Below are 23,522 nucleotides of genomic sequence, written 5' to 3'. Positions count from 1 at the left end.
AATTTCTTTAAAGCAAAATGCAAATTAATTGTAGTGCAACTTTCCTGTGCAGGCAAGCCCTTAATCTAATTTGAACATAGAAAAGAGCATTTGGGAAAACAAAGGCAGTGCATAAACTAGGAGAGTGAGAGAGGGGGACAATATAATTTGGAGTCCAGTGGTGATGATGCAGAGAGATAAAAGTGACTAAAGCTTGTAAAATCCAAGCTAGTAAGGAATCTAAGGATGGAAAAAAAAAATAGAGCCTAACTCAGAACTTTTCAATGTTCATAGAACTTCCATCTTTTTCTGTTTGTTCTTCCACTCAGGACAACAGCCCTTGCCATTTTGTTCAAAACCCACTCTCCCTTTATCCTCTACAAATCCAAGCCACAGAAAAAAACCAATATGGTCTGACAGTGCACAAGCTGGAGCCCTCAGTGCTGCTTCTCAGTAACAATATTGAATACTTAAAAATTTCTCTCTCACTTAATGAGGAGTACTAGCAACCATGGGCATTCCTCAGATAGCTGAGGCCACTGCTGCTTAACGCAAACACTCCTGGCAGCCACACCACATTGCACAACCATGGGCTGCAAAAGTCAAAGCTTGCCAGCTGTTCACACCTGACAGCAGAAGTCAAACCCATTGACACAAGAGGGCAGAGGGCTGCCAAGGCCATTCCTTGAAACCACAGGACGTATCTGCCCCATCCCATATATGCAGTATGTCCAGGGAAAACCCTCCACAGCCAAGAGAGGTGAACAGTAGAGTGGCATAGCAGGGATGTTTAGCTGTGTCATGGGCCAGAGGCTGGAAGTGAAGGGGTGAATATTTCATCTGGATCTGGTCTGGGTGTTAGCTAGTAGCAGCAGCAGTCCCTGCTAGACTGGGCTGAGCGTAGCTCTCTTCAGACCACAGGTCAGTGACTTCAGCAGCTGTGCATACAGGGGCTCAGCTAGAAGAGAGGGCAGGTAAGGCAGCAAGTCCTTCCTTGGGTCAAGAATGTAACATTGTAGGCTCACAGCAAGCAGCATGGGTGTATCTTTGCTAGTCTGCTTATTCTTACCTCAAAAGGGAGCTTCCTTTTGTTTGTCTCCCACCCCTTTACCCATATTCTTGCTCCCCTCTGCTGCCATTTCAGTGTCACCTTTGGGTGGCACTCAGGTCACTAGCTCCTGGGCCCTGACCCCAGCTTAACAATTATCTCACTCTTCCCTGTGTCTGATCCTAGTTTAATAGAAAAAGGACAAAAATATGTTTGCACTTCTTCAGTTTCCACAGAAGCTGGGAACTACTTGCTGTTGTCACTAAATCATTACAGAGAAAAAAAAAAACAAACCAAAACAAGAAACAACCCCAAATGTAATTAAAAAAAAAAAAGAGAGAAGGACTTGAGTGAAAATGTTTGAAATGGTCAAATCCTCTCTGTGCATCCCTATTCTAGAGTTACAGATTATAAACATTTCTGATTCTGTCTCTCCTTTCTGTAAAGAGTCTCTGCTTTCTGTAAACAGTCTTTTGTGGCTTTTCAGGGCAAGCTGTGAATGTCTTTGAAGTCTTCAAACATGCTCCAGACATCTTTTCAGAGAATCATCATGAATCTGCTCTTCATCAAGACCTCCACAATCGATTATGTACCTTCTATCAGCCTCTACCAGTCTGGGAGCATGCAGAGATAAGGGAAGGGGAGCCAGCAAGGCTTGGGTGGCAATACCCTAGCCAAAGAACAGAGGAGCTCTTAAGCAGATTGCCTTTTAATTCTTCATGTAAGTTAAAGGCATAATGTCCTCTCTAAAGGATAGAGATGTAGTCAGTATAGGCAATAATAGAACAACATGTTGCAGCATAGTGGAAAATTCTGTAAATATTCTTTCAAATGCTGTCTAGGTGCAATTTAATCCTTAGATTAAGATTTAGTACCAGAACAGAGACAAAAGGACCCAAACCAGAAAACCATATGTGCATGTTTTGGCTAAAATAACTGATGTGATTCTACAGGTGGCAGAAAACTTTGCCCAGATTTTCCTGCAATTCCTCACTGAGTTCCATGGTTTGTGTAATGAGAACCCCAGTGCATTCCTGCCCTGAGAAAATGTGCATCCTGTGCTCTCCTGTTCAGCCCTTGCCCACCTGGAAAAGGAGGGCTGCAGCTCTGCAGAAGCTTTTTCAACAGCAGTGCTGGCTGCAGCAGCTGCACGCTCTGTTTCCCCTGCCTGGGGCCAGCTGCTCTGCCCTTGTTGGACTGGCACAGGAATTTCAGAAGTCACCCCAACCAGACTGAAGAACTTAACCAGGTGAAAAATAACATCCTCTCCCCACCAGTTTATTTGAGAGGCTGAAATGAGCAGGGGATGCAGCATGAGGTAGGGACTATGTAACCTGGCAATACCAGTGACAGCAGTGCCTGGTTTACGTGCACTGGCTTTGCCCTGCACACTAAGGCATGTATGATGGGAAATACTCACTAAATTGAAGAACCTCATTGACTATGAACCAGTATCCCACAGACATTTCTCTGGGCAGAGAGTTGACTTAGGTTGGTTTTTTTTCCCCCTATCCCTACAAACAGAGTTATTTTAAACTCAGATCAGTTCCTTCATTCACTGCATGGACTGGCATCACTAACAGCTAGACTGCGACAGCCAAGGGGACACCTTGAGGACGGGAACAACTGGCAAGTGCTGGGAAATGCCTACACCAGTACTGCTCCTGAGAGAAAGGTCTGAAGAATGACAGCCTCCCAACTGTGAGGAACCTGGGAAAGCAATCCAATGCAACAAGATTGGTTTTGTTTGGAAGTTGAAAGCAGAGTGCCAGCTTTAAAAACGCTTCTTCATTTTATCCTGCCACATAAATTGCTTTAATTTACATTCATAAAATGTTATTTATTGGTCCAAAGAGCTGCTGCTGTAAGGAAGTGCAGACCTTGTAGCAAAGGCTTCAGTAACAGTATATCAATGTTTGCAGATGGTTGTTCTTTTCATGTTATTCCTCCTGATCAGTAATACTCTGCCTTTTGATGCCTAAAAATATCCCCAGAAATCTGGGAGCTGGTTAGATGCAGCATTTAAAATTTCTGCTGTTAAGAACAGATATGTGATTTTACTGAGAGATACACACCATTGACTTTTTCAAGTCTAACTAGTGGCTGGACAACATTGACTTTGTTTTTTTGTTGTTTGGGATTTTTTTGTGGTGGTGTTTTTTTTTTTTTTTTAATTGCCCTGCCAGCATGCAATATCAAAGGATCACAAAAATATGGTATCTGGTCTTAAGTCTCACAGCTAGTTCTATAGTTTTCAGTACTGCAACCTGAGAATTCCATTCCTGCTAGGATCTTTTTTTTAATCACACTTGGGATTTCAGGGCCCAAGTCAGAGTTGCCTCACCTCCTTCCCTTAGAAGTAAGCCCATAGTTATGCTTGTTAAGATAGCTAGTATCACATGACCTGCTGATAGGTTCAAAACAGATAAGGAAACTTGAATACACAAGGCCAGTATCTATCAGGTTTGAACAAAAGCATTCTAAAAGGCAGCTACAATTTCCTAAACACTGTTGAATTTTACAGTCTGCACACACTGCTTGCTGGCAGTTTTCTAATGCACAGCAGCCCTCTTGTCAATACTCAGCAAGCTGTGTCTTTAGCTATTTTGAGGCTAAGGGTGCAGCCTTTCAGAAAGCCTATCAGATGAGGCAAATTTGGGAATTCTGCTAGATTTAAGAACTGAGCATCCAAGTACCCAGAAGTGTCAGGTTTTGAGTCCCATCAGCAAAAACTTACTGACTTAGAGAGTGACCAGGATTTGTGAGGATTGCAGTGTTAGTTAATGCTTGACTCAAGTACTCATTAGCTTCTCGACTTCCTCCAGCAAATTGTCTCTGAGTCAACAGAATAAAAAGTGAAACTGAGAACAGAGAGTCCTGCTAATGCAAATGGTAACTTAATAACAAAGGGAAAACAGACTTCCCCAAACAATGAGACCACTCATGTGCCTGCAGCAGAAGACTTCAACTTTGTAATTCGCTCTGCCATGAGCGGACTACCTTGAAGCATGATGCCAGTGTGACACAGTATGACACACGGGGGACTCCCTACTAACCTGTCAGTGAGGCATGAGGGCCCACTGGCTTTCCTAACTGTAGGACAAGGAAGTAAATTACTGTGACACTTCTAAAAGCTGTAGAGTGAGAAAGTAGTTATTAATGTAATTTCCTAGTGCATGTGAATTGTACCAAACAATGCTCTTCTTTACGCTGTTGTAGACATTGTAGGGATGTAAACACTGCAGGATTGTTTACAACTTAGAAATATCCGTAAAAGTTTTAAAAGGAATTAAAAGATTGATTTACAATTTGCTTTCGAAAACTTCAAAATTTCTGTCAGGTAGCCTTACTGGAAACACCTGCATGCATTTAATATAAATAGCTGCACCTGGAGAAGAAACACAAGTATAAACCTTTGACTCCAGAGTTGTAGCTGGCTGAAGGAGCATTATGGAAGACCAAAAGAAAATGGTAAATGTTGTGTTTCATAAAAAAACTAGTACAGTACAGAACTGCCTTGCTTGTCTGGGAGAAGGAGTATGTGCTGCTCATTTAAGGATATGTTTGTGGGTGTTTAAATCTTGTAGGGCTTAATTGATTGAATGACTTTGGCTCCAGAGCTTCGATTTTAAGAGCAGTTATGTTAAAAAATTCTGTGTTGAGGCTAAAACTAGGTAAAGATAGGTGGCTTTATGTGTAAAAGCAAGATTTGTCTTGCTTTTAAATCCCACAATTAATCTACCCATCTTGGAGTATAAATTTTCCTTATACTTGTTGGAAAAGGCAGGAACCCAAGGAGGGAAAGGAAGGAATGCATCAATCAAGGTCTACTAAACCCCATGTCCTTTCCTTGTGACTTAATGGTCTTGGAGATATCCTGATCCTGTAAGCATGTTTGTCAGTACTTTTACTGACCCAAATTCAAGGAAATGGCTCTAGCATTTTCTGTGTCAGCAGGCTGTGATGTGGTGGAAGAGTATGAGGGTAGTTCTCTTTTTTGAAAAGTGTCAGGTAGCTTAATGTATATTATTTGATGGGCATTTCACAGGCTAGCAGTGAACATGAGTTTTTAAATGAGTCCAAGGTGGGACTTTTTGTGGATATAATGGGATAGCTTTGTAAAACTGTCAGGGAAAATAGGGATGACCTTTGGCATCTCAAATTTCATGGCTAAAGGTGGCTCTGGGAATATCTGTTGTAAATAGCTAGTGTTGACCAGCAACTCCAGTATGTTGCAATGGGTGGCCCATAGTGATGTGGTGCTGGACAGTAGGTAGCGTATCATTTAATAGTCCCTTAAATGCAGCCAGAATCACAGTGTTTGCATCTATATTGAGGGCAGCTGAACTGCAATGCTCCAAACTGGGTGGCAGAACCTCTCAGGAAGCATGCAAAACTTGTACTAGCATGTAGTGGGGCCTGTAAAGGGAAGGAGCCCGACTCCCTTCCCTGCAAAAGCATCGTGAAGGGAACTTCGGGGTGACGGGATGGGGGTGTGACTAAGCAGGAAGCTTATTTGCGGATGAAGCGGCTCCCAGCACCTCCCCTGTTGACCATAATTCCAGTTCCCACTGCAGATGACACCGAAGCCGGGCGGGTCACAGAGTGCCCCACCGCTAGCACCTTCCTGCTTCCCTCGCTGCGCTGTACCCCGCACTGCGGGGCTCACCGCATCTCCATTACAATCTACGCCACTGTGCCAACGAAAGCGCATAAGATGGCGGTAGGCAGCGGCCGGACCGCCCACGTGACCTACAATCCGACTCCTTCTAGAGACATCTCGGTCGCGCGCCAGATCGGGCACTCTCGCGAGCACGCCGAACAATGGGTGAGGGCGGCGTGGGGCGTAATATCGCGAGACCTTGAAGCCCGTTTTTCCCGGCGGAGAGCAGGCCACTGGAGGAGGGGAAACCTCGCGGTACCGCTATCAAAGCCCGGGAGGCCAAGTGCGTGCTGCGCGGGCCCGGCGCCCGAAGTCTCGCGACACCTCCAGACCGTCCTTCACCGAGGTTTGAGCTGCAGAGGCCAGGACCAGTCTCGCGATAGCAGCGCGGTTCTTCTCGCGATAGCACCTGTCAGGAGGAGGGGGGCAAAAGCGAACGCCCGGGCAAGGGCGGTAGCGTGCGCGCTGAAGTCAGCGTGCGCCGCCGGGCAGGCGGGGGGCGGGGACTATATAAAGGCCGGGGCCGAGGCGGGGGGTGCTCAGTCAGGAAAGCGATTCGTTGCGGACGAGCAGCAGTAGCGGCAAGGTCCCAACCAGGCGGATCTGAATTTCTCGAGGCAGAGCGGGACAGCCCGATACGATCTCTCGTTATGAGTCATGTGGCGGTAGAAAATGCCCTCAGTCTAGACCAGCAGGTGAGGGACTGGCCCTGGAATGTGGGCGGGGGGGTGGGGGGGGCGCGGGGGGATAGGCCGCTCCGTTAATCGGAGTGTAGGGGCGGGGAGGGGTGCGAAGTAGGCTTTTGAGTGCGTTGGGTAGGGATCGCGGGAGGGACTGTCGAGGTTTCCGGCGTGGGACTTATTTCGCTTCTCAGTCCTCGACCGGTGCGCCGTGACTTTACCCGCCTTTCCCCCCCATGTTTTTTTTCTCAGCAGCTCCACCCTTCGCACCGCTTTGTGCCCCCCTACCGTCCCCCAACGCGTCCCGTTTGTGGCGTATGTGCTTGTTGCGCAGTTTACAATGTACGATAGTGTTGCGTCCGGTTCCTTCCGCGGGGGCTTCCCACTGCCGTGGCAGGGAGGGGGGTGGGTGGTGCGGGAAGAACGGGAGATCTGACTACCGTCCAGGCGCCCAAGCCGGAATTTGCGCCTGCCCCCACGGCCTCCTCGCCACGCTCCAGGCCCGGCTTTTGTGTGGCGACGAGCGGCGATGGTAATACTGGCTGCTGGGACCTCTGGCGGCGGCGGCTAGGAACGGCACCGCGCGGACTGGGGGTGGGGGTGATGATGTGTGGAGGAGGAGGGAGGCGGAGGAAGGGGGGAGGGCAGGGAGAAAGACACGATAAATGGCCGCCATTGTGCCTGTGATGGGGCGAGGCAGGGGGTGGGGAAGGACAGCGCTTTGTGTTGGCGCCCCCGTCCCCGGGGAAGGGGGCGCTGGCGGCTGCCTTTGTTCGAGCTGCGTCAGCAGGGCCCGGCCGCAGTTTTTCCCGCTCTTTCCTCCAATGTGCTAGTGGGCCCTGGTGACGCAGTTGGGCCTGGACGAGGAGCGCCTTAGCCGGTATCTGTCCGGGCGGTGGACGGGCCCGCGATGTTACCTTCCCCCTCCACCCCACCCTCCTTACTTTTTTTTTTTTTCTTCGTTTTTAAAATATTTTTCGCCTTTATTGCTGCTATCTCCGTTTTTCATCCTGCCCCCCCCCCCACTCCCTTCCCTTTTGCCACCTTTGGGCGGAGTCGAGCGCAGGCCGCTGCCCAATGTGGAGGGGATAGATGGTTATCTAATCTCTGGAAAAGGGGGCTGGGGAGGTTGGAAGAGGCTCCTCCGTTGTAGGGAGGCCTCGGCGGGCAGCTGGCGTGGCAGGGCAGTGATAGTCTTCAGCAGCTTCTAGACTTCCATTGGGCGCTGCTCGGGAGTCTTAGGCAAAGTAGGTCAGGGAGCCGGTCCTCCTACCCGCCCCCCCCTGCTGCTTCTCTTCAGCCTTCTCACACACACACCCCTCCCCCCCCCCCCAAAGGTAGCACGTGACGGGTGCCGGCTGCCGGATTAGCTGGGAGGCTGCGGCTGCTCCCTGCTGCGCCGAAAATCCCAACCCGCAGTGCTGCCTGCACCGCCGCACTGAGATGGCGGCCGCGCCGGGCTTCGTTGCTGCGCCATATCCCAGATCATATGTTTGGCAACTGCTGCCGCCACGGTGGAGTCAGTAGGGGTCTAGTGCGAGGTTTCCGCAGCGCTTCTGTTGATTGCCGCTGGAGAGCCACTTTTACGTAGTACGGGGTTTTTGGTTTTGTTGACAGTTCAAATCAGAATCCTTCTTTAGCTTCATGTTGCTGCTCAGATTAATTAAAAACATACCATATTTTGTACAGTAGCCTTAAAAAGAATGATATGAAGACTGCAATAGGAGGGTTCTTCAAGAGTTGGAGTATCCTAAATGACAGCAGATAAAACTGAACACCTAAAAGGACAGTGCATTGGGATCTTTGCTTTGGCTTGATGCAGGTCATCTTGGAATACACTTTGTGCAGTTGGTCTTGTGTAAAAATTTAATTATATTTAAAGGTATTTTCAACAAACTAGTTTTTAATCTTGCCGCACAGGTGAACAGCTGAAACTAGTTGTGCTTAATATTTGTGAATTGCCACTGCCTTCCTGCTGAAATGAGTTCCATGTTGTGTTTCACCTAAAATGTTTGGGTCACATGCTGGTAGTGTCCAACTGAATGGGTATTACTTGGGCTCTATCTGGTCTGTAGGCCTGAAAGAGAAATTAAATTGCCGTTGACTTCAATCAAAATGTACTCTGGACTGAAAGGCAGTTTTAAATGGCTGTTTAGCCTGTGTATAGTGTGTAAAGCAGAAGTCTGTGATACTTGATTTGGTGCCTGTAGGGTACTTTTCTGATCTTGCTGCTTGTGTGGTGCATGTTTATTGGTGGGGAAAAAATGTGTTAAGATGGTATAGCCTTGAATGCTAACTATGGGTTTGGTTCTCTTCACAACAAATAGAGCTGGCATTATAAATGTGTTTCTTGGCATCAGTAACTTCTGGGAACACTGCTTGCTCTTACAATTGTTTCAGTTGGAAGTTGGAAAAGACATGTAGTATCATGAATCCAATCCAACCATTATCTAACTCTAACAAGACTGATGCTAAACCATGTCCCTTGGCACTCGATAGCCAACAGGGATTTTTGTATTTTGCCATAAATTCACGATGTAACATGTTACTTGTTTTATTTTTATCTAGTTCTCTGGTCTAGACTTGAATTCCTCAGACTCTCAGGGTGAAGGAAGCTCTTCAAGCAGTAAGTACATGCTTTGAAAAGTCTTTTCCGAATCCAAGATTTACACAGGCTAGTGAGGAAATGAAAGAGGCTGCTAGTTACGCCTGCTCTGAAAATACTGTATCCTTAAGATAGGAGTATTTAAGTTAGTGGTGGTATGGCCTGTGTAAATTCAAGTACCTTAATGTTGCAGTATTGCAGATTCTCTGTTGCCTGCAGTCAAAACAACTGAGGCTGCTGATGATAGTAGTAATGTGATGACTGTTTTCTCAAACATCCAACTAGAGTTGAAGGTAGAACTTAATAGGTAACTGTACTAATCCTAATTCATTGAATAAAAACCAACACGCAACGTTTATGTACCTCAAGAAGAATCTTTGAGGAATTCAGATTCAGCTTGTCTGGTACATTCTGGTTCGTGTTGTGTAGCAGACAGGTGCTTCTGGATTGTAAACTTGGAGGCAGTTGTGTGTGGCTTCTGGTTTGATCTGAGCTGAACTGATATGGATGGTTGAATTCAAGGTGAAGGGCAACTGCCTGTGAGTGGCAATGCTTGAATGGCAGTTAAAATCTTAAGCTGCTGGAATACCTGGCACAAGGTTAAGCCTTAATGAATTCTAGGATGACAAGCTCTTTCCATGGTGTAATATCCATAAAGGACAAGCATGACTAGGTCAAAGCTTTAAGTGGCAAGACATACACTTAAATGAGTATGCAAGAACTTATGTTCACTGTGTGGTCCTCTGAAAGGATATTAAATGCTATATTGAAGGACTCAAGTTTTAAGAGGTTTGAAGAGGTGTTAAAGGTTGAGGCAGACAGTTCGGCTTTTTCTGTGAGGAAAAGCTGTTGTTGGAAAGACTAGTATCTCAACAGATGCTTACACTATAATCTTGTAACACAACATTTCTTTGTCCTACAGAAGGCCGATACATTCCTCCTCACTTGCGGAACAGGGAAGCTTCGAAACAGGGTATGTATGGGAGATTCTGGCAACACTTCTAACTGGGTCTTGGCCTACTTCTTCATCTCTAGGAACCTGTTTCAGAGGCTTTGACAGTATTGTTACAGGTGATTATACAAGACTGTTGCGTGCAAAGCACTGCAACTTAATCTTCTACTTGCAGTGTGGTACTCTTGGTTCCTTCACCAGGTTGTATTTGTAGGCTGTAAGTTCAGAATCTGGCAAAATACTTCTTGTATCTCATTATGTAACTGACTGAAGCAAAATAGACTCTTCCATTTTGAGTAGCATTGTAATCAATTATAATATGTTTTGGGAGTACCAGTTTTTCTGCTAGTGACTCTAAGGTGGAAATTGTAGCAGCCACCTGTTTCATATGAAACACACAGAACAGTTTCACTGCAAATGGATGTTATACGCAACTTTCTGTTAACTAGGAAGCATGATAGATGAAATTTAGCTTCTTAAGAGTTTTTATGGAAGTCCACAAGAGCACTTGCAGAAGGAAATTGTGGGATTCTGGTGCATGAAACACATGACTGGGTGCTGAGGAATAGCCTTTTATATGTTGTATTCAAATTTCTAAGTGAAACATGGTGAAAATGTTTTTGTGTGGAGTTCTTGAGTGAAGTAAATCATGAGCCCGATTTGTAAGCTATAAAGATTGCAGCTATTAAGCATGCATTATCACGTCTAGTGACTTTTGTAGATAGAAGAGAAACACTTTTCACGCCTACTGGAAGGAAGGAACTGAAAAAAATTCTGCTAAATTACAACTTGGAGAAGATTTTTTTTCATCTTTCTAAAGCAGTGGACTTTGACAGATTGTCTTCAATACTGCAAGAAGTCTTCTTCCATTAGGAGTGGGTGGAGGGAGAATCTTGAAGTATATGCTGATAGATCTCATACTACTTCTGGAGCTATGTGATTTTAAAATTTATCTGGATCAAAAATGCTCCACTCCAGTTTTACGGTATTTGAAAAACAGATCAATCTGTCTTGCCTTTGCATGTGTCCAAGCTAGTGTGGTGTGGGTTGGTTAGTTGGTTGGTCTTTGTTCTGTTTTTTAACCTAAAAAATCATGCCCTAAAGCACCAAATGGTTAGCCTATTGTCAGAGCTGAATGTTTTGGAGAAAGTGGAGTCTGTCTGTCAGCTGGGTGCTCTTGAAGTTTCTCTCTTAACCTCATATGTGAGCAGTCTTTCAAGAAATGGACTGACTAGCCCTGAGAGGAAGTGCAGGTTTCACAAAAGCAGGAAACAGCTGGTTGGTGGATGTTTGCTCTCTATAGATTTCTTTTCTCTTATTTGTACCAACCTCTAGTTTAATTTTTGGAGATACTAAGTCAGAGGGGTACCTCAGTGCTAACATTGAGTTTATAATCTGTTATGTATAGATAGAACTGTCACTTTTTCTTCTATGCAAGACCAGAGTTCAAACATTGCAGTGTGCATGTGGTCTGGTCCAGGTCTTTTGGGTCTTCAGGCTTTGCCTTGCAAAAAGGTAAACAAATCACGAAACTGAAGTTTGACATACGACTTGTTGAATGAATAAAAGTTTGCTGACTTTCCTTGGTAGATGTAATGTTTCAGAACTTCAGAGCTCTAAGGATGTACTCTAAAGAGTACTGTACAGCTAGACACCCTATGATTTCTTGTAACAAGATGCACTATTTCTACAGGATTTGATTTGAAATCTGTTACATAGCTGTAATTTCACAACAGTAATACTTCTGTTAATTAAGGATTGCTGCTTCAGCTGTGTTGAAGCTATTCTGTATATTGACAGTTTCTTGCAGTCTTTAGCAACAGATGTTTCAAAATGTAGACGCTATCAAAGAACTGGCAAAATAGATAATAGTGGCCTTGACAATGTAACAAAACTCTTGATGCAGACTTGCAAGTGTAGTAACCTGATAGTTTTTATTTATGTAAAAATCAGTTAAACTGTACTTGGCAGAACTATTTGAGTAATCCAGTAGAATTGTCTTGTTGACATGTCAAAACCTTAAGGACTGCTGTGAAAGTGCTAATTGACTATTACTGCATTTTAAAACTTGGAAAAAAGGAAAAATACTTGCTTTCCTCCTCTGTTTCTTTAGACATGCTTTAGAAAAAAATGGTTTGTTTTTTAGCTTGGGGCTCTAAATTTTCCTCTGAAGCTGATGATGGTGTATCAGGCATATTAAGGTTGCACAATGGGCTTACTTGCAGCTAAGAAAGAAATTGCTTAAGACAGTGTACTGAACACTTAAAAAAATCAGGACTGTTTCTGTTTGAAGTCCTACAGTGCTTTGTTCAGCTTACTCTTTCTGTACACCTGCAGGTCTGTCCTTATTGTAGTATTAATATCTTAGCTTTGTACACTGGATGTTACAGAACTGCTGGAAGTACAGAAGCTTACCTAAAAATAGGTCCTTAGGGTTGCTTAATGGCAGTTCTGTTTTTCAGCTCTTGAAGCTACAGTGTATGGAACTCAGTATGCAGAACTGCCTGATATCAAGTGTCTTGCTTCCATGATCTTGATAACACTAACTTGTTGCTGTGTAGCAGCTTCTGGATATTTAGTCTGTAGTAGATCAAGCAGTAGATGTTAGAGCATTTTTCAACTTAAAGAATTCTATGAGTCTTAACTGTTTTTCCCAGCTTTTCATGTAAGCTGACATTGATGTTAGAGCATTATAAAACGCAAATTCAAATTGAGAAGCATTGCAGTTCTACCACTTTTCATAGATAAAAGAAATACAAAGTTGCTTTGGAACTTACTGAACTCCAGACGTAACCTCTTGGTGAAAAAGAGATGCTGGTTGGAGTCTGTATGGACTTTCCCTTAAGGAAAGAGGAAAAAAAACCAACCCAAACCAGAGGCAACCAAAACAAAAAGCAAAACCAAACCCAGCCTTAATGTTTTAAGGATGTTGTGATAATTCTTATATGGTTTCCTGATCGTTTTGTTCTCTTCAGAGAAGTAAATCTGATACTTCTTAAAGTACTTTGGAGGTCTTGGAACATTCTATGATCTTGTGTGCTAAGAAACTTCATGCATGAATAACTTTTTGCTGTCTGCTTCAGTTAGACCAAATGAGTTACAGCTGTCACACTTGTTTTTGAAGTTCCCTTGTAACTAACATGTCTGGATTCTGGGGAGTAGAATTTTTTTCTTAGTACAAGTGTTGAGTAAGAGAAATTATGCCTTACAGAGAACATGTTAATAAGGTTGGATAATTGTAGCAAAGGTTTTTCAGAGAGATAGGGCCTAGGGCAGCCCTTTTTATTATCTAGTACATAGACCTTGACTGAGTTTGTGCTGTGGAGTTGGCAAAAGCTTGCTTACTAATTGGAGTGACACTGGTTATCTGTTGAATTCTGACAGAAAAAGTGAAATGAAGAGTTGAGACTCTGGGTCATATTCCCAGAACAGGCAATTTAAGTATTAATGTGGAGGCAGGTGTGGAATATTAAAAAATTACATGCATGCCTTGGACATGAGTGGAGGAGTTTCACAAAGTTCTAATAAGCAATGAGAACTGCTTAGTCCCTCAAATCTTCACAATTGTACATCTTCCATTCTTGGAGAGCTATCTGCCTTTCAAACCAGTGGAGGACTTAGTGGACAGACTTTTTTTTTCTTGTAAAAGTCTAGAGTATGTACTGTATGGCTGAAACACCTTTCTCTTTTAGGTTTTGATAGTGGTGGCTGGAGTTCCAGTAGGGACAAGGATGCATACAGCAGCTTTGGAGCACGGTCTGACCGTGGAGCAAAACCAAGCTTCTTTGACCGTGGAAATGGATCAAGAGGAGGAAGGCAAGTACTAATTTGTTTGGGTGGCACATAGAGAGTTTGTCTTGGTTCTAGTAGTGCTCTTGTAATTTTGATGTTAAATTTGGAGTTCTAAGCCTGAACAACAGGATAAGGTAGGAGGAACCTGGGAGGGGAGGAGGACACCTTAGAACACCTTGTGTTTAAAGCTACCTGAGTTCAAAGATGGGAAATTTGCATGTGTTGAAAAAAAAAGTGCCGTGTAGACCACCACCAGCCATCAAAAAGACTGCTAGAAAGGTGGCTGCTTTCAGAAAAATCATGAAGAGCTGTTGGGAGCTCAGAATACATAAAAACGGATTTTAATTTTTTTTTTAATGTCAGTATTTTTTTTTCCTTGTTTAAAAAGTGTAGTTAATAAAACTGGGTGAGACTCTTGCAGGTTCTCTGCCTTACTTGATCAGTCTTACACACATCATGCGTTGTATGCACAAGTGTGGTGAGAGTGACCTTTATCGACTAGTAAAGCTGACGCTAGTCCTGTATCCAGACTTTTCTCAAACATGATTTACCAGACCAAAAACTAAACAGTTGAGGTAAGGACTTCTTCCACCTTCTTTCCAAGTCAGTAATACAGGTGAGCTCCCTCTTTATAAAATAATGTGACTTCTAATTGAGGTATTTAGTTTCATCAGGTGGTGGGGGAATAATAAAGGAACAAATCTCTGCACTTGAGGGTTTTGTCTGGTTGGTGGGAGACTAGTAAAATGAGGCACAGAGAAAGGGGGATAGTACCAGACAAGGTCTCCTGAGAGCTTTAAGTGGATCACCCTGTAGAAAATGGTAAAGCATAGGCAACTTGAAATGCAGCTCTACTGGCAGATGACTGATTACTTTACACTTGTTTCACTTAATCAGATAAAAATTCTGGTACAAGGTTCAATGGGGTAAGGTAAACATGAGCTGTGAAATCATGACAAAGTTATATATGACATGGAATGCTATGACCTAGTCTGATGGCTGGGACTAATTTCAGTTCATAGGTCAAGAAGCAAGTACATATAATCTGATGACTTCAAATTGGTTTACAGTGTATATAAAATACACTGGGCATGTGCTTCTATGTCTAAAAATCCTGTTGCTCAGGATTGGCGGCCTGATACGCTGGCTGTGTTTAGGTACGAAGAGCGTGGAAGAGGTGGCGACTATGATCGGAGTGGCTTTGGTAGATTTGACCGTGGTGGGGGTAGCCGCTGGTCTGACAAATCAGATGAAGATGACTGGTCAAAGCCTCTTCCCCCAAGTGAACGCCTGGAACAGTAAGTAACGGAATAGCATAAATTCACATGACAGGATCGACTGATCTGTCTAGTAACTAAAACGCTTCTCTCTGTTTTTAGAGAGCTCTTTTCAGGAAGCAATACTGGCATTAACTTTGAGAAATATGATGACATTCCTGTTGAAGCAACAGGCAGCAACTGTCCTCCACATATTGAAAGTGTAAGTTTTGTTTTCTGGTGGTTTTTGTAGTTCTGTGGGTGGTGGTTTTCTCTTTTTTCAGTGACTATTTTGCACATGGAACTTTATGCCATGCTGCCTTTAAGTTCAGGGAGAAAAGGAAATTCTGATTTGGTTTCCTGCAGCTGAACTGTTTTACAGAGGAAGGTTGCATATGATGAACTAAAATGTGAGAAGTTGTGCATGCTTGCTCAGTTAAGACTTGTAGCTCACTTGATATCACTTGTCTTTAAACAGTAAATCTACACAAGTAGAAGTGCTTAGAGGTGCTGGTCTGTTGCTTAAGCATAGGCATTGTGTTCTGCTGAACGTCAGATACTACTGTAGCACGCTCTTCGGGCTTGGCTAGCCTTTAAGAGGTACATGACTGGACTGAGGAGCTGCCAGACTATAATTAGCTGCTCCTGAGTATCTGTAAACTTCGTTATATAAGGAGAGATGAAACAAAAGCTCTTGACACATGACTTAAACTGAATGATGTTGTTACATCATGGTTGAAGAGAAGGATCCCCATCTTAACTAGTTTTAAATATCTTGCAGTTCAGTGATGTTGACATGGGGGAAATTATTATGGGAAACATTGAGCTTACACGCTACACCCGTCCTACTCCAGTCCAGAAACATGCAATACCTATTATTAAAGAAAAAAGAGACTTGATGGCCTGTGCTCAGACAGGTAAGTTAATAACACTTTATCTGCTTTGTTTCAGTAGGATGAAGGTTTTGTATTTCTCAAGCTGCAGACAACTTTCTGTTTAGAGTATATTGAAATATCTGTAGTGTGTTCATTAGTTGTAGAGTCTTAAAACTGCTCTAAATGCTACTTGATTGGTTTTACTGTGTTCTTTCTGACAAAAATGCTTAAATCATGTTCCCTTCTGGGTTTGGTGGTGCTGAGTGGCAAGTCCTTTATGGATAATCTCTACTGGTAGTATCCCTATTCTAGTGCAGATGTTACTGGGAATATGCTCGTGATACACAGTACTGTAGTTATTTTCAAAGCTACTGCAGCATTAACTGTTAATAACATGAAATTGTGTTCTAATAGGATCTGGGAAAACAGCTGCATTTCTTCTACCAATATTGAGCCAAATCTATGCAGATGGCCCTGGTGATGCCTTGAGAGCCATGAAGGCAAGTATTTAAATAACCCAGTCTTGAAAAAGCTATGACCAGTGTGCATTTTTATCCTGTATGCTGGTATCTGCTATTGAACACAATAGCTGGGCTTAAACATTGTTATTATTTTTGGGTATGGTAGGCAAACTTTTCACTAATTTGAAAAATGCAGGCTGTGGAACAATTTCTTTTCTTCGTCCTATCCAAAAGGTTGAGAAGTTAATTTAGAGAAAAGATTGGGTATTCACGTTTGTGGCATAACTGTTAGACACTTTCCTTGCTATAAAGCTACTTGGCAATATGTGTCTGCTGTTGTGACTTCTGATGATACTAACCAACAGCTGAATGTTGGGTACTGTAGCAGGGCAGTCTTCAGATGCACTGCTTAAAACTGGGCTGGCTCTCAGACATGTTTCTTTCTTACTTACTAAGGTAAATTTGGTGACCTGTCTGCAATTTAGGCTACAGTAGCTGTTTTAATTTCCCTTATTCTTGGTAGGGGATACTCACTCCAAGTATTTTTTTTTCTTCCTTTAGGAGAATGGAAGATATGGGCGCCGTAAACAATATCCAATCTCACTGGTCTTGGCTCCCACTAGAGAACTGGCTGTGCAGATCTATGAGGAAGCCAGAAAGGTATATCTAGTAGTTCATTAACATAAAATAGCTTAAGTATAGTGTGTTGTTTTTTGTTTTTAAGAGCTCCTTTACTTTGCTTTGTAGTTTGCATACCGTTCCAGAGTTCGTCCTTGTGTTGTATACGGTGGGGCAGACATTGGTCAGCAGATACGTGACTTAGAACGTGGATGTCACTTGCTTGTAGCAACTCCAGGGCGGCTGGTTGATATGATGGAGAGGGGAAAGATTGGACTGGATTTCTGCAAGTAAGCAAAATGTTCTAGTCTATATGTGAATGACTGGACAACTAGAAAATAACTTCTTAAAGTGAGATTGTAGAGCTAATGGCACTTAAGTTAAAGTTTTCAAACAATCTAAGCATCTAGTTGGGAACTTGTAACCTAGCACAAGCACTGGACCACATCTTGCATCTCTGAAGAGTAACCTTTTCTGTTACTACTTAGGTACCTGGTGCTTGATGAAGCTGACAGAATGCTTGATATGGGGTTTGAACCTCAAATTCGTCGAATTGTTGAACAAGATACTATGCCACCAAAGGGGGTTCGCCATACCATGATGTTCAGTGCTACTTTCCCCAAGGAAATCCAGGTACTTTACAAAAGTACAAATATTTTTTAACAGTTCATAAGGACAGATTTAATTTCTGAAAGGAGTAAAAAAGTGATTTCTTTTTCTTCCTTTTTTTTTTTTTTTTTTTAGATGCTTGCTCGTGACTTTCTTGATGAATATATCTTTCTGGCGGTTGGCAGAGTAGGTTCTACATCTGAGAATATCACACAGAAAGTAGTATGGGTGGAAGAGGTAGACAAACGATCATTTCTGCTTGACCTGCTCAGTGCCACAGGTAAAATGCCAGTTTCGGATAAATAAGGCAAATGACTTAAACTTTGAGTAGGTGAATGAGAGTTACTTCCTTAACATGCTGTGAATGTATTGCAGTTGCTAAATGCCAGGTTTAAGCTGATGTAAGTTTTTCTGGTAATGCAAAACGGGGAGGGAGGTCTACAGTGTCTGAAGAGAAGCAGAGAACTGAAACTGCCTTTTACCAGGTGTGGGAACCAAATACTGTTCTGTGCTGCTTTTCTGCTAACTTGTGTTTTAATTCTCTTTAGGCAAAGATTCCTTGACTTTGGTGTTTGTGGAAACTAAAAAAGGGGCAGATGCTCTTGAGGACTTCTTGTTCCACGAAGGATATGCCTGTACAAGTATACATGGAGATCGCTCTCAAAGAGACAGAGAGGAAGCACTGCACCAGTTCCGTTCGGGCAAGAGCCCAATTCTTGTTGCTACAGCAGTAAGTGAAATCTCTGAAGCCTGAGCCAATAAACGTGTTTGGCCTGTGGGATTTTACTCAGACTTTATTTTAATCCTTTAACCACTAGGTAGCAGCAAGAGGACTAGATATCTCAAATGTAAAGCACGTCATAAACTTTGACTTGCCGAGTGACATTGAAGAATATGTACATCGTATTGGCCGTACAGGACGTGTAGGAAACCTTGGTAAGTATGATGTAGAGTTTTCATAGCACTTAATACCTGAGTTGATAGGTATAGTACTGGCTATATAGCAAATTCCAGTTAAGTAGTTAAGAGCCCATGTGCTGCCTTCTGTTACAGAAACTGGCCACTGCTGTCCAGCCAGTGTGGAAACTAACCAGCTCCTTTAGTTAGTGCTTTCGTGACAATTAAAAAGCTTGTGATACCACATAGAAGCTTGACATCTGTCAGTAAATAGCCATGGGTTTTGTGACTTGCTATGCTGGTATCACAGTCTTAAACAGCTTTCTCTTCAGGTAATTCTAGTGTTCTGTAACTTGTCCATAAAGAATCTGATAATGGTACTTGTCATAGCTGCAAGTGGAGTGTGGTAGTGTACTTGCTTTGTGTCAGACTAAACCTTAATGTTTACTTTAGGTCTTGCCACCTCATTCTTCAATGAGAGGAACATAAACATCACCAAGGACTTGCTTGATCTTCTTGTTGAGGCTAAGCAAGAAGTACCATCTTGGCTGGAAAACATGGCTTATGAACAGCATCACAAAGGAGGTGGTAGCCGTGGGCGATCTAAGAGGTAACGGTCACAACTTGGGCTAAAAAGTATGCTTAATCCATTCTGAGAGGCAGGCAGTTCTGTGACTTGCTTTCAGTCAGAAAAACAGGAGGGGAGGTGAATATAGTATAAACAGGGAGTTAGGCATATCAGAAGGTACGATCTCTGGTTTTGTCCTGTATTATCATAAGGCAGTTAACCCATATGACTTCCCTCCTAAGCAGACAGGTAGATAGAGCTGAAGTAGAATGATGTCTAGCAAAACTGGCTTTAGAACTCTGAGCACATACAAAATACTTAGTAGACATGCATACCTGCATGTGCCAGGGACAGTGTACCTTAAGCAGCTATTTCGGTGTTGAGGAGAATGCAATGCCTGCCTCCTGACATAAACTTGGGAAAGGTATGAGACTGCAAGTGTTGAGGCTGCTTGTAAAGTAGTGTTGCTGTGGAAACTTAACATCCTTTGTAAGCTGGTAATACAGAGCTCTGTTCAATGGTTTAGAGGTGTGGAAGGAGAAACCACTCATCCTCTGTTAACACAGTTAACATTGTATGGCCACATGAATTCTAGCTGCCTTTTTTTTTCCTTCAGAAATATACCTGTAAAATAATTGTCCTTTCTGCAGTATGAAGGGTGGTCATAAATGCATCACTTAAAACACCAAGATACATTAGGAAGTTTTGAGGAGCATAGGTGCTGCTGAATCAAATCTTAGGCAGGACCTGAGAAAGCAGTTCTTGTTGTAACATACCAAGTTCAGCAGGACTTTGTTCAAACAGTGTATTTTCCTTTACCATCTTGAATTCCCTTTCCAGATAGTATCAGGATGCTTATAAAGCACACTTCTGGCCACATGAAGTTTGTAGCTAGAGTTGTAGAAATGTAGTGTTTCAGTCTTGGTTTCTGTAGTGCTTACAGTGTCCACAACTTTATTCAAGTGTTTTTATTTTCTTCCTTTATACAGCAGTAGATTCAGTGGAGGATTTGGTGCCAGAGACTACCGAACAAGTAGCGGTTCTGGCAGCAGTAGCTTTAGTAGCAGTCGATCAACCAGCAGCCGCAGTGGAGGAAGTGGCAGCAGAGGATTTGGAGGTAAGAAAAGCTGGGCAAGCAAATACAAGGGTGGATTTGGGCCCTTGCATGTTTTTGCCCATAACCTTTTAAAAAACACTTCTTTTATTGCACACTCAGAATTTTATGTCTTGTGGGAAAACTTAGAGAGGTAATATTTAAGTAGAAGGTCAGCTGGTGCTTGTTAGGCAAAGTGTCAGCATCCTTCTTGGGTCTAGGCTAGTGCAAGTTCTTATGTTTGATTAATTTATTGCTGCCTGTCTTTTCCAGCATTGTAATGTGTGCATTTGACACTACTTCTGGGTGGGTTTCCTTTTAACAGATAATTGGTACCTTGTTTGTGCCCTGGGATGTTTTCTTGTTGTGAAAGGTACCAGTCTGTGGCGGGTTAATTAAGCATCACTTTCTCTTACCTTTCATAGGTGGTGGTTATGGAGGCTTCTACAACAGTGATGGATATGGAGGAAACTATAACTCCCAGGGGGTTGACTGGTGGGGCAACTGAATCTGCTTGCAGCAGATACCTTACCAAACAAGCTAATATGGAAACCACATGTAACTTAGCCAGACTATACCTTGTGTAGCTTCAAGAACTCGCAGTACATTACCAGCTGTGATTCTCCACTGAAATTTTTTTTAAGGGAGCTCAAGGTCACAAGATGGAAATAAAGGAACAAGTAGCCCTATCTTGAAGGTGGTTTTGAAGACTCTATTGCTGTAGTCAGGATTAACTCCCCTCCCACCCATCCCTTCCCAGAAACTGCATTTATGATTTTGTGACTGAGGATCATTTGTTTGTTAATGTACTGTGCCTTTAACTTTAGACAACTTTTATTTTGATGTCCTGTTGGCTCAGTAATGCTCAAGATATCAATTGTTTTGACAAAATAAAAATTACTGAACTTGGGCTAAAATCAAACCTTGGCACACAGGTGTGATACAACTTAAACAGGAATCACTGATTCATCCATAATATTACAAAGAAAAACTTATGCAGTAGCCTGCATTAGGGCTTCTGGTATCTACAGATTTGAAAAACAAAACATCTTGAAGCATATCAATGCAATTAGTTTCTAATGTGGCAAAACTGTACTAAGTTAAAGTTCTGATTTGCTCACTCTATCCTGGATAGGTACTTAGAACCTGATAGCCTTTAATAAGCCATTCCAGTCATGATGAGATGATGTATGGATACATGCATACATTAAAAGCACTGTTTTTGAAGTTAATGCAAGTAAATACAGCAATTCCTTTTTCAATATTTAGGCAGATCATTAATGTGAGCTAGCCAAATGTGGGCAGAACCTTACAGGGAACGTTTAAAGGTCTGATAACTTGAAATAGATTTTAGGAGAATTCATCTATTTAGACTTTTTAAAAATGCCTGCCATATAAAATTGAAATGGTAGAATGGCTGACCATGGTAGTGATTGGTCCTCCTTAAGGGCCTGACTGAATTTTTGGTCTAATAACGCATGCTAGTGTTGATGTTTTTTGGTCAAGAGGGTATGAACAGGAAGAATTATGCAGCAGGCTTTATTTTAATGCAGATTCACATTACTCTGTTCAAGCTGCGTGGAGATGTTAAACTGGCTTACTGTAGACTTTGTAAAATGGCTCCAGAAGAGTAACAAACAAACCTGAGATCACAGAGGTTGGAAATGTACATAAACTGCACAAGGTTTCAATTCTGCTATTAAAGTGCAGTTCTAGTCAGTTTTAGTTGCATAGGTTTCCATTGTATTTATAGTCTGTTTATGCTAAATCTGGCCAAAGATAAGTATTGTCCACCAGAAAAATGCCTCTGCCACTTGGAATTTCTGTGCGAAGTTTGCGGCCAGAGCAGTTAACAACTAATCTACAGTGGCATGGGAAAATGGCAAAAATCTCCTAAAGTGCAATAGATTTTTTCAAGTGTATTGTGCCTTGTTCTAAAACTTTTATTAAGTAGGTGCACTTGACAGTATTGAGGTCATTTGTTATGGTGCTATTTCAAGTCTAGGTTTAGGCCCTTGTACATTTTGCCCATAACTTTTTACAAAATACTTCTTTTATTGCACATTCAGAGAATTTTATATATGTCTTGTGTGCGTGTCCTTAACTTCCAATCTTATTTTGTCTCTTGGAGATTGAACGCAGCTTGTTTAAGGAGAAGGAAATAGATTCTAAAACTTAACTTGGGACCACGGGAATGATAGCTGGGAAGAAAACTATTTGCACACGACAGATTTCTAGATACTTTTTGCTGCTAGTTTTGTGTAATATTTATTGAACATTTTTGACAAATATTTATTTTTGTAAGCCTAAAAGTGATTCTTTGAAAGTTTAAAGAAACTTGACCAAAAGACAGTACAAAAACACTGGCACTTGAATGTTGAATGTCACCGTATGCGTGAAATTATATATTTCGGGGTAGTGTGAGCTTTTAATGTTTAAGTCATATTAAACTCTTAAGTCAAATTAAGCAGACCCGGCATTGGCAGTGTAGCCATAACTTTCTGATAGTAAAACAAAAATTGGCAACTTAAAATTAAAACATGCCAAGGTTTTGATACACTTGTCTTAAGATATTAATGAAACACTTCTAAACACTGATGTGAAGTGTCCAGATTCTCAGATGTTTGTTGCGTGAGTTTTGTTTAGTTGTGTGGTTTTTTGGTTTGGTTTTTTTTTTTTTTCAGTGAATGTCTGGCACATTGCAATCCTCAAACATGTGGTTATCTTTGTTGTATTGGCATAATCAGTGACTTGTGCATTTTAGCAAGTTTTATCAGCCAGCAATATTTTCAGTTCAGATACAAGGATTCAAAACAATATGCAAGAATGGACTTAAACTTGCTGAATGTGAAGTATGAATTTCAAGTCACTGTAGGTTTAGAATTGCTTATTGTATTAGTTTAGATGCTAGCACTGCATGTGCTGTGCATATTCTTGATTTTATTAAAATAAAAAAGTTGGAACTGCATGGTCTGCTCATTTGTGAAGCGTCACTCTTCTGGTATACCCAAGATCTGTAGCACAAATAGCCTCATTTGCATGCAGCTCTGGAAGCAGGTGGATCTAGTGTGGTGTACACAGCAGTGTTCTTATCAATGGCAGCTAAGCTTAGGGCTTAAACTGTAACGACCTAAAAATAACTTGTGCCTCACAGTCTTGGAAACCTGTGATGGTTTTCTAGAGAAGCTGACAAAGATGTGGGACAGATGAGGAAGACTATTTTCTATTTCAATCCTGGTAGGGGTACCAAGTTTGGCTAATGACATAATTACAATTTACTGCATTTGCACTTCATTCCTCAGCCTTGTAGTGATGTTAAGGACCTCATCTCACAGCTGTTTCCAAACATGGCAAAAGTCCCTTGTAGTAGATAGCTTTAACATCTTTCTCCTTGATTGGTGCTGGGCAGCCTCGGAGAGAACAAGT

The 23,522-nt window shown here is 42.3% G+C and overlaps 1 protein-coding gene across 8 annotated transcripts; it reads left to right on the top strand.

The window, feature by feature from the left end:
- Nucleotides 1-6,240: 6,240 nt before the first annotated feature.
- Nucleotides 6,241-23,058, top strand: DDX3X (DEAD-box helicase 3 X-linked). Of its 8 annotated transcripts, none has more exons than XM_054382206.1 (17): nt 6,241-6,385; nt 8,939-8,993; nt 9,898-9,948; nt 13,620-13,743; nt 14,877-15,017; nt 15,099-15,198; nt 15,757-15,892; nt 16,265-16,350; nt 16,873-16,971; nt 17,059-17,219; nt 17,418-17,562; nt 17,674-17,818; nt 18,087-18,268; nt 18,357-18,474; nt 18,889-19,045; nt 19,993-20,120; nt 20,522-23,058. In XM_054382206.1, exons 1-17 carry the CDS (start codon nt 6,341-6,343, stop codon nt 20,602-20,604), a joined length of 1,956 nt encoding a protein of 651 aa, XP_054238181.1. In that variant the 5' UTR covers nt 6,241-6,340; the 3' UTR covers nt 20,605-23,058. The 8 variants fall into 8 exon arrangements, 7 of the variants coding, with proteins under 7 accessions (XP_054238181.1, XP_054238173.1, XP_054238165.1 ...); XM_054382198.1 differs by having other exon boundaries at nt 8,939-8,996; nt 9,901-9,948; XM_054382190.1 differs by having other exon boundaries at nt 8,939-8,996; nt 19,996-20,120.
- Nucleotides 23,059-23,522: the final 464 nt, after the last annotated feature.

This window comes from Indicator indicator, chromosome 1, assembly GCF_027791375.1.
Source record: "Indicator indicator isolate 239-I01 chromosome 1, UM_Iind_1.1, whole genome shotgun sequence".
NCBI lineage: Eukaryota > Metazoa > Chordata > Aves > Piciformes > Indicatoridae > Indicator > Indicator indicator.
This window is presented reverse-complemented; position numbering and strand designations above follow the sequence as displayed.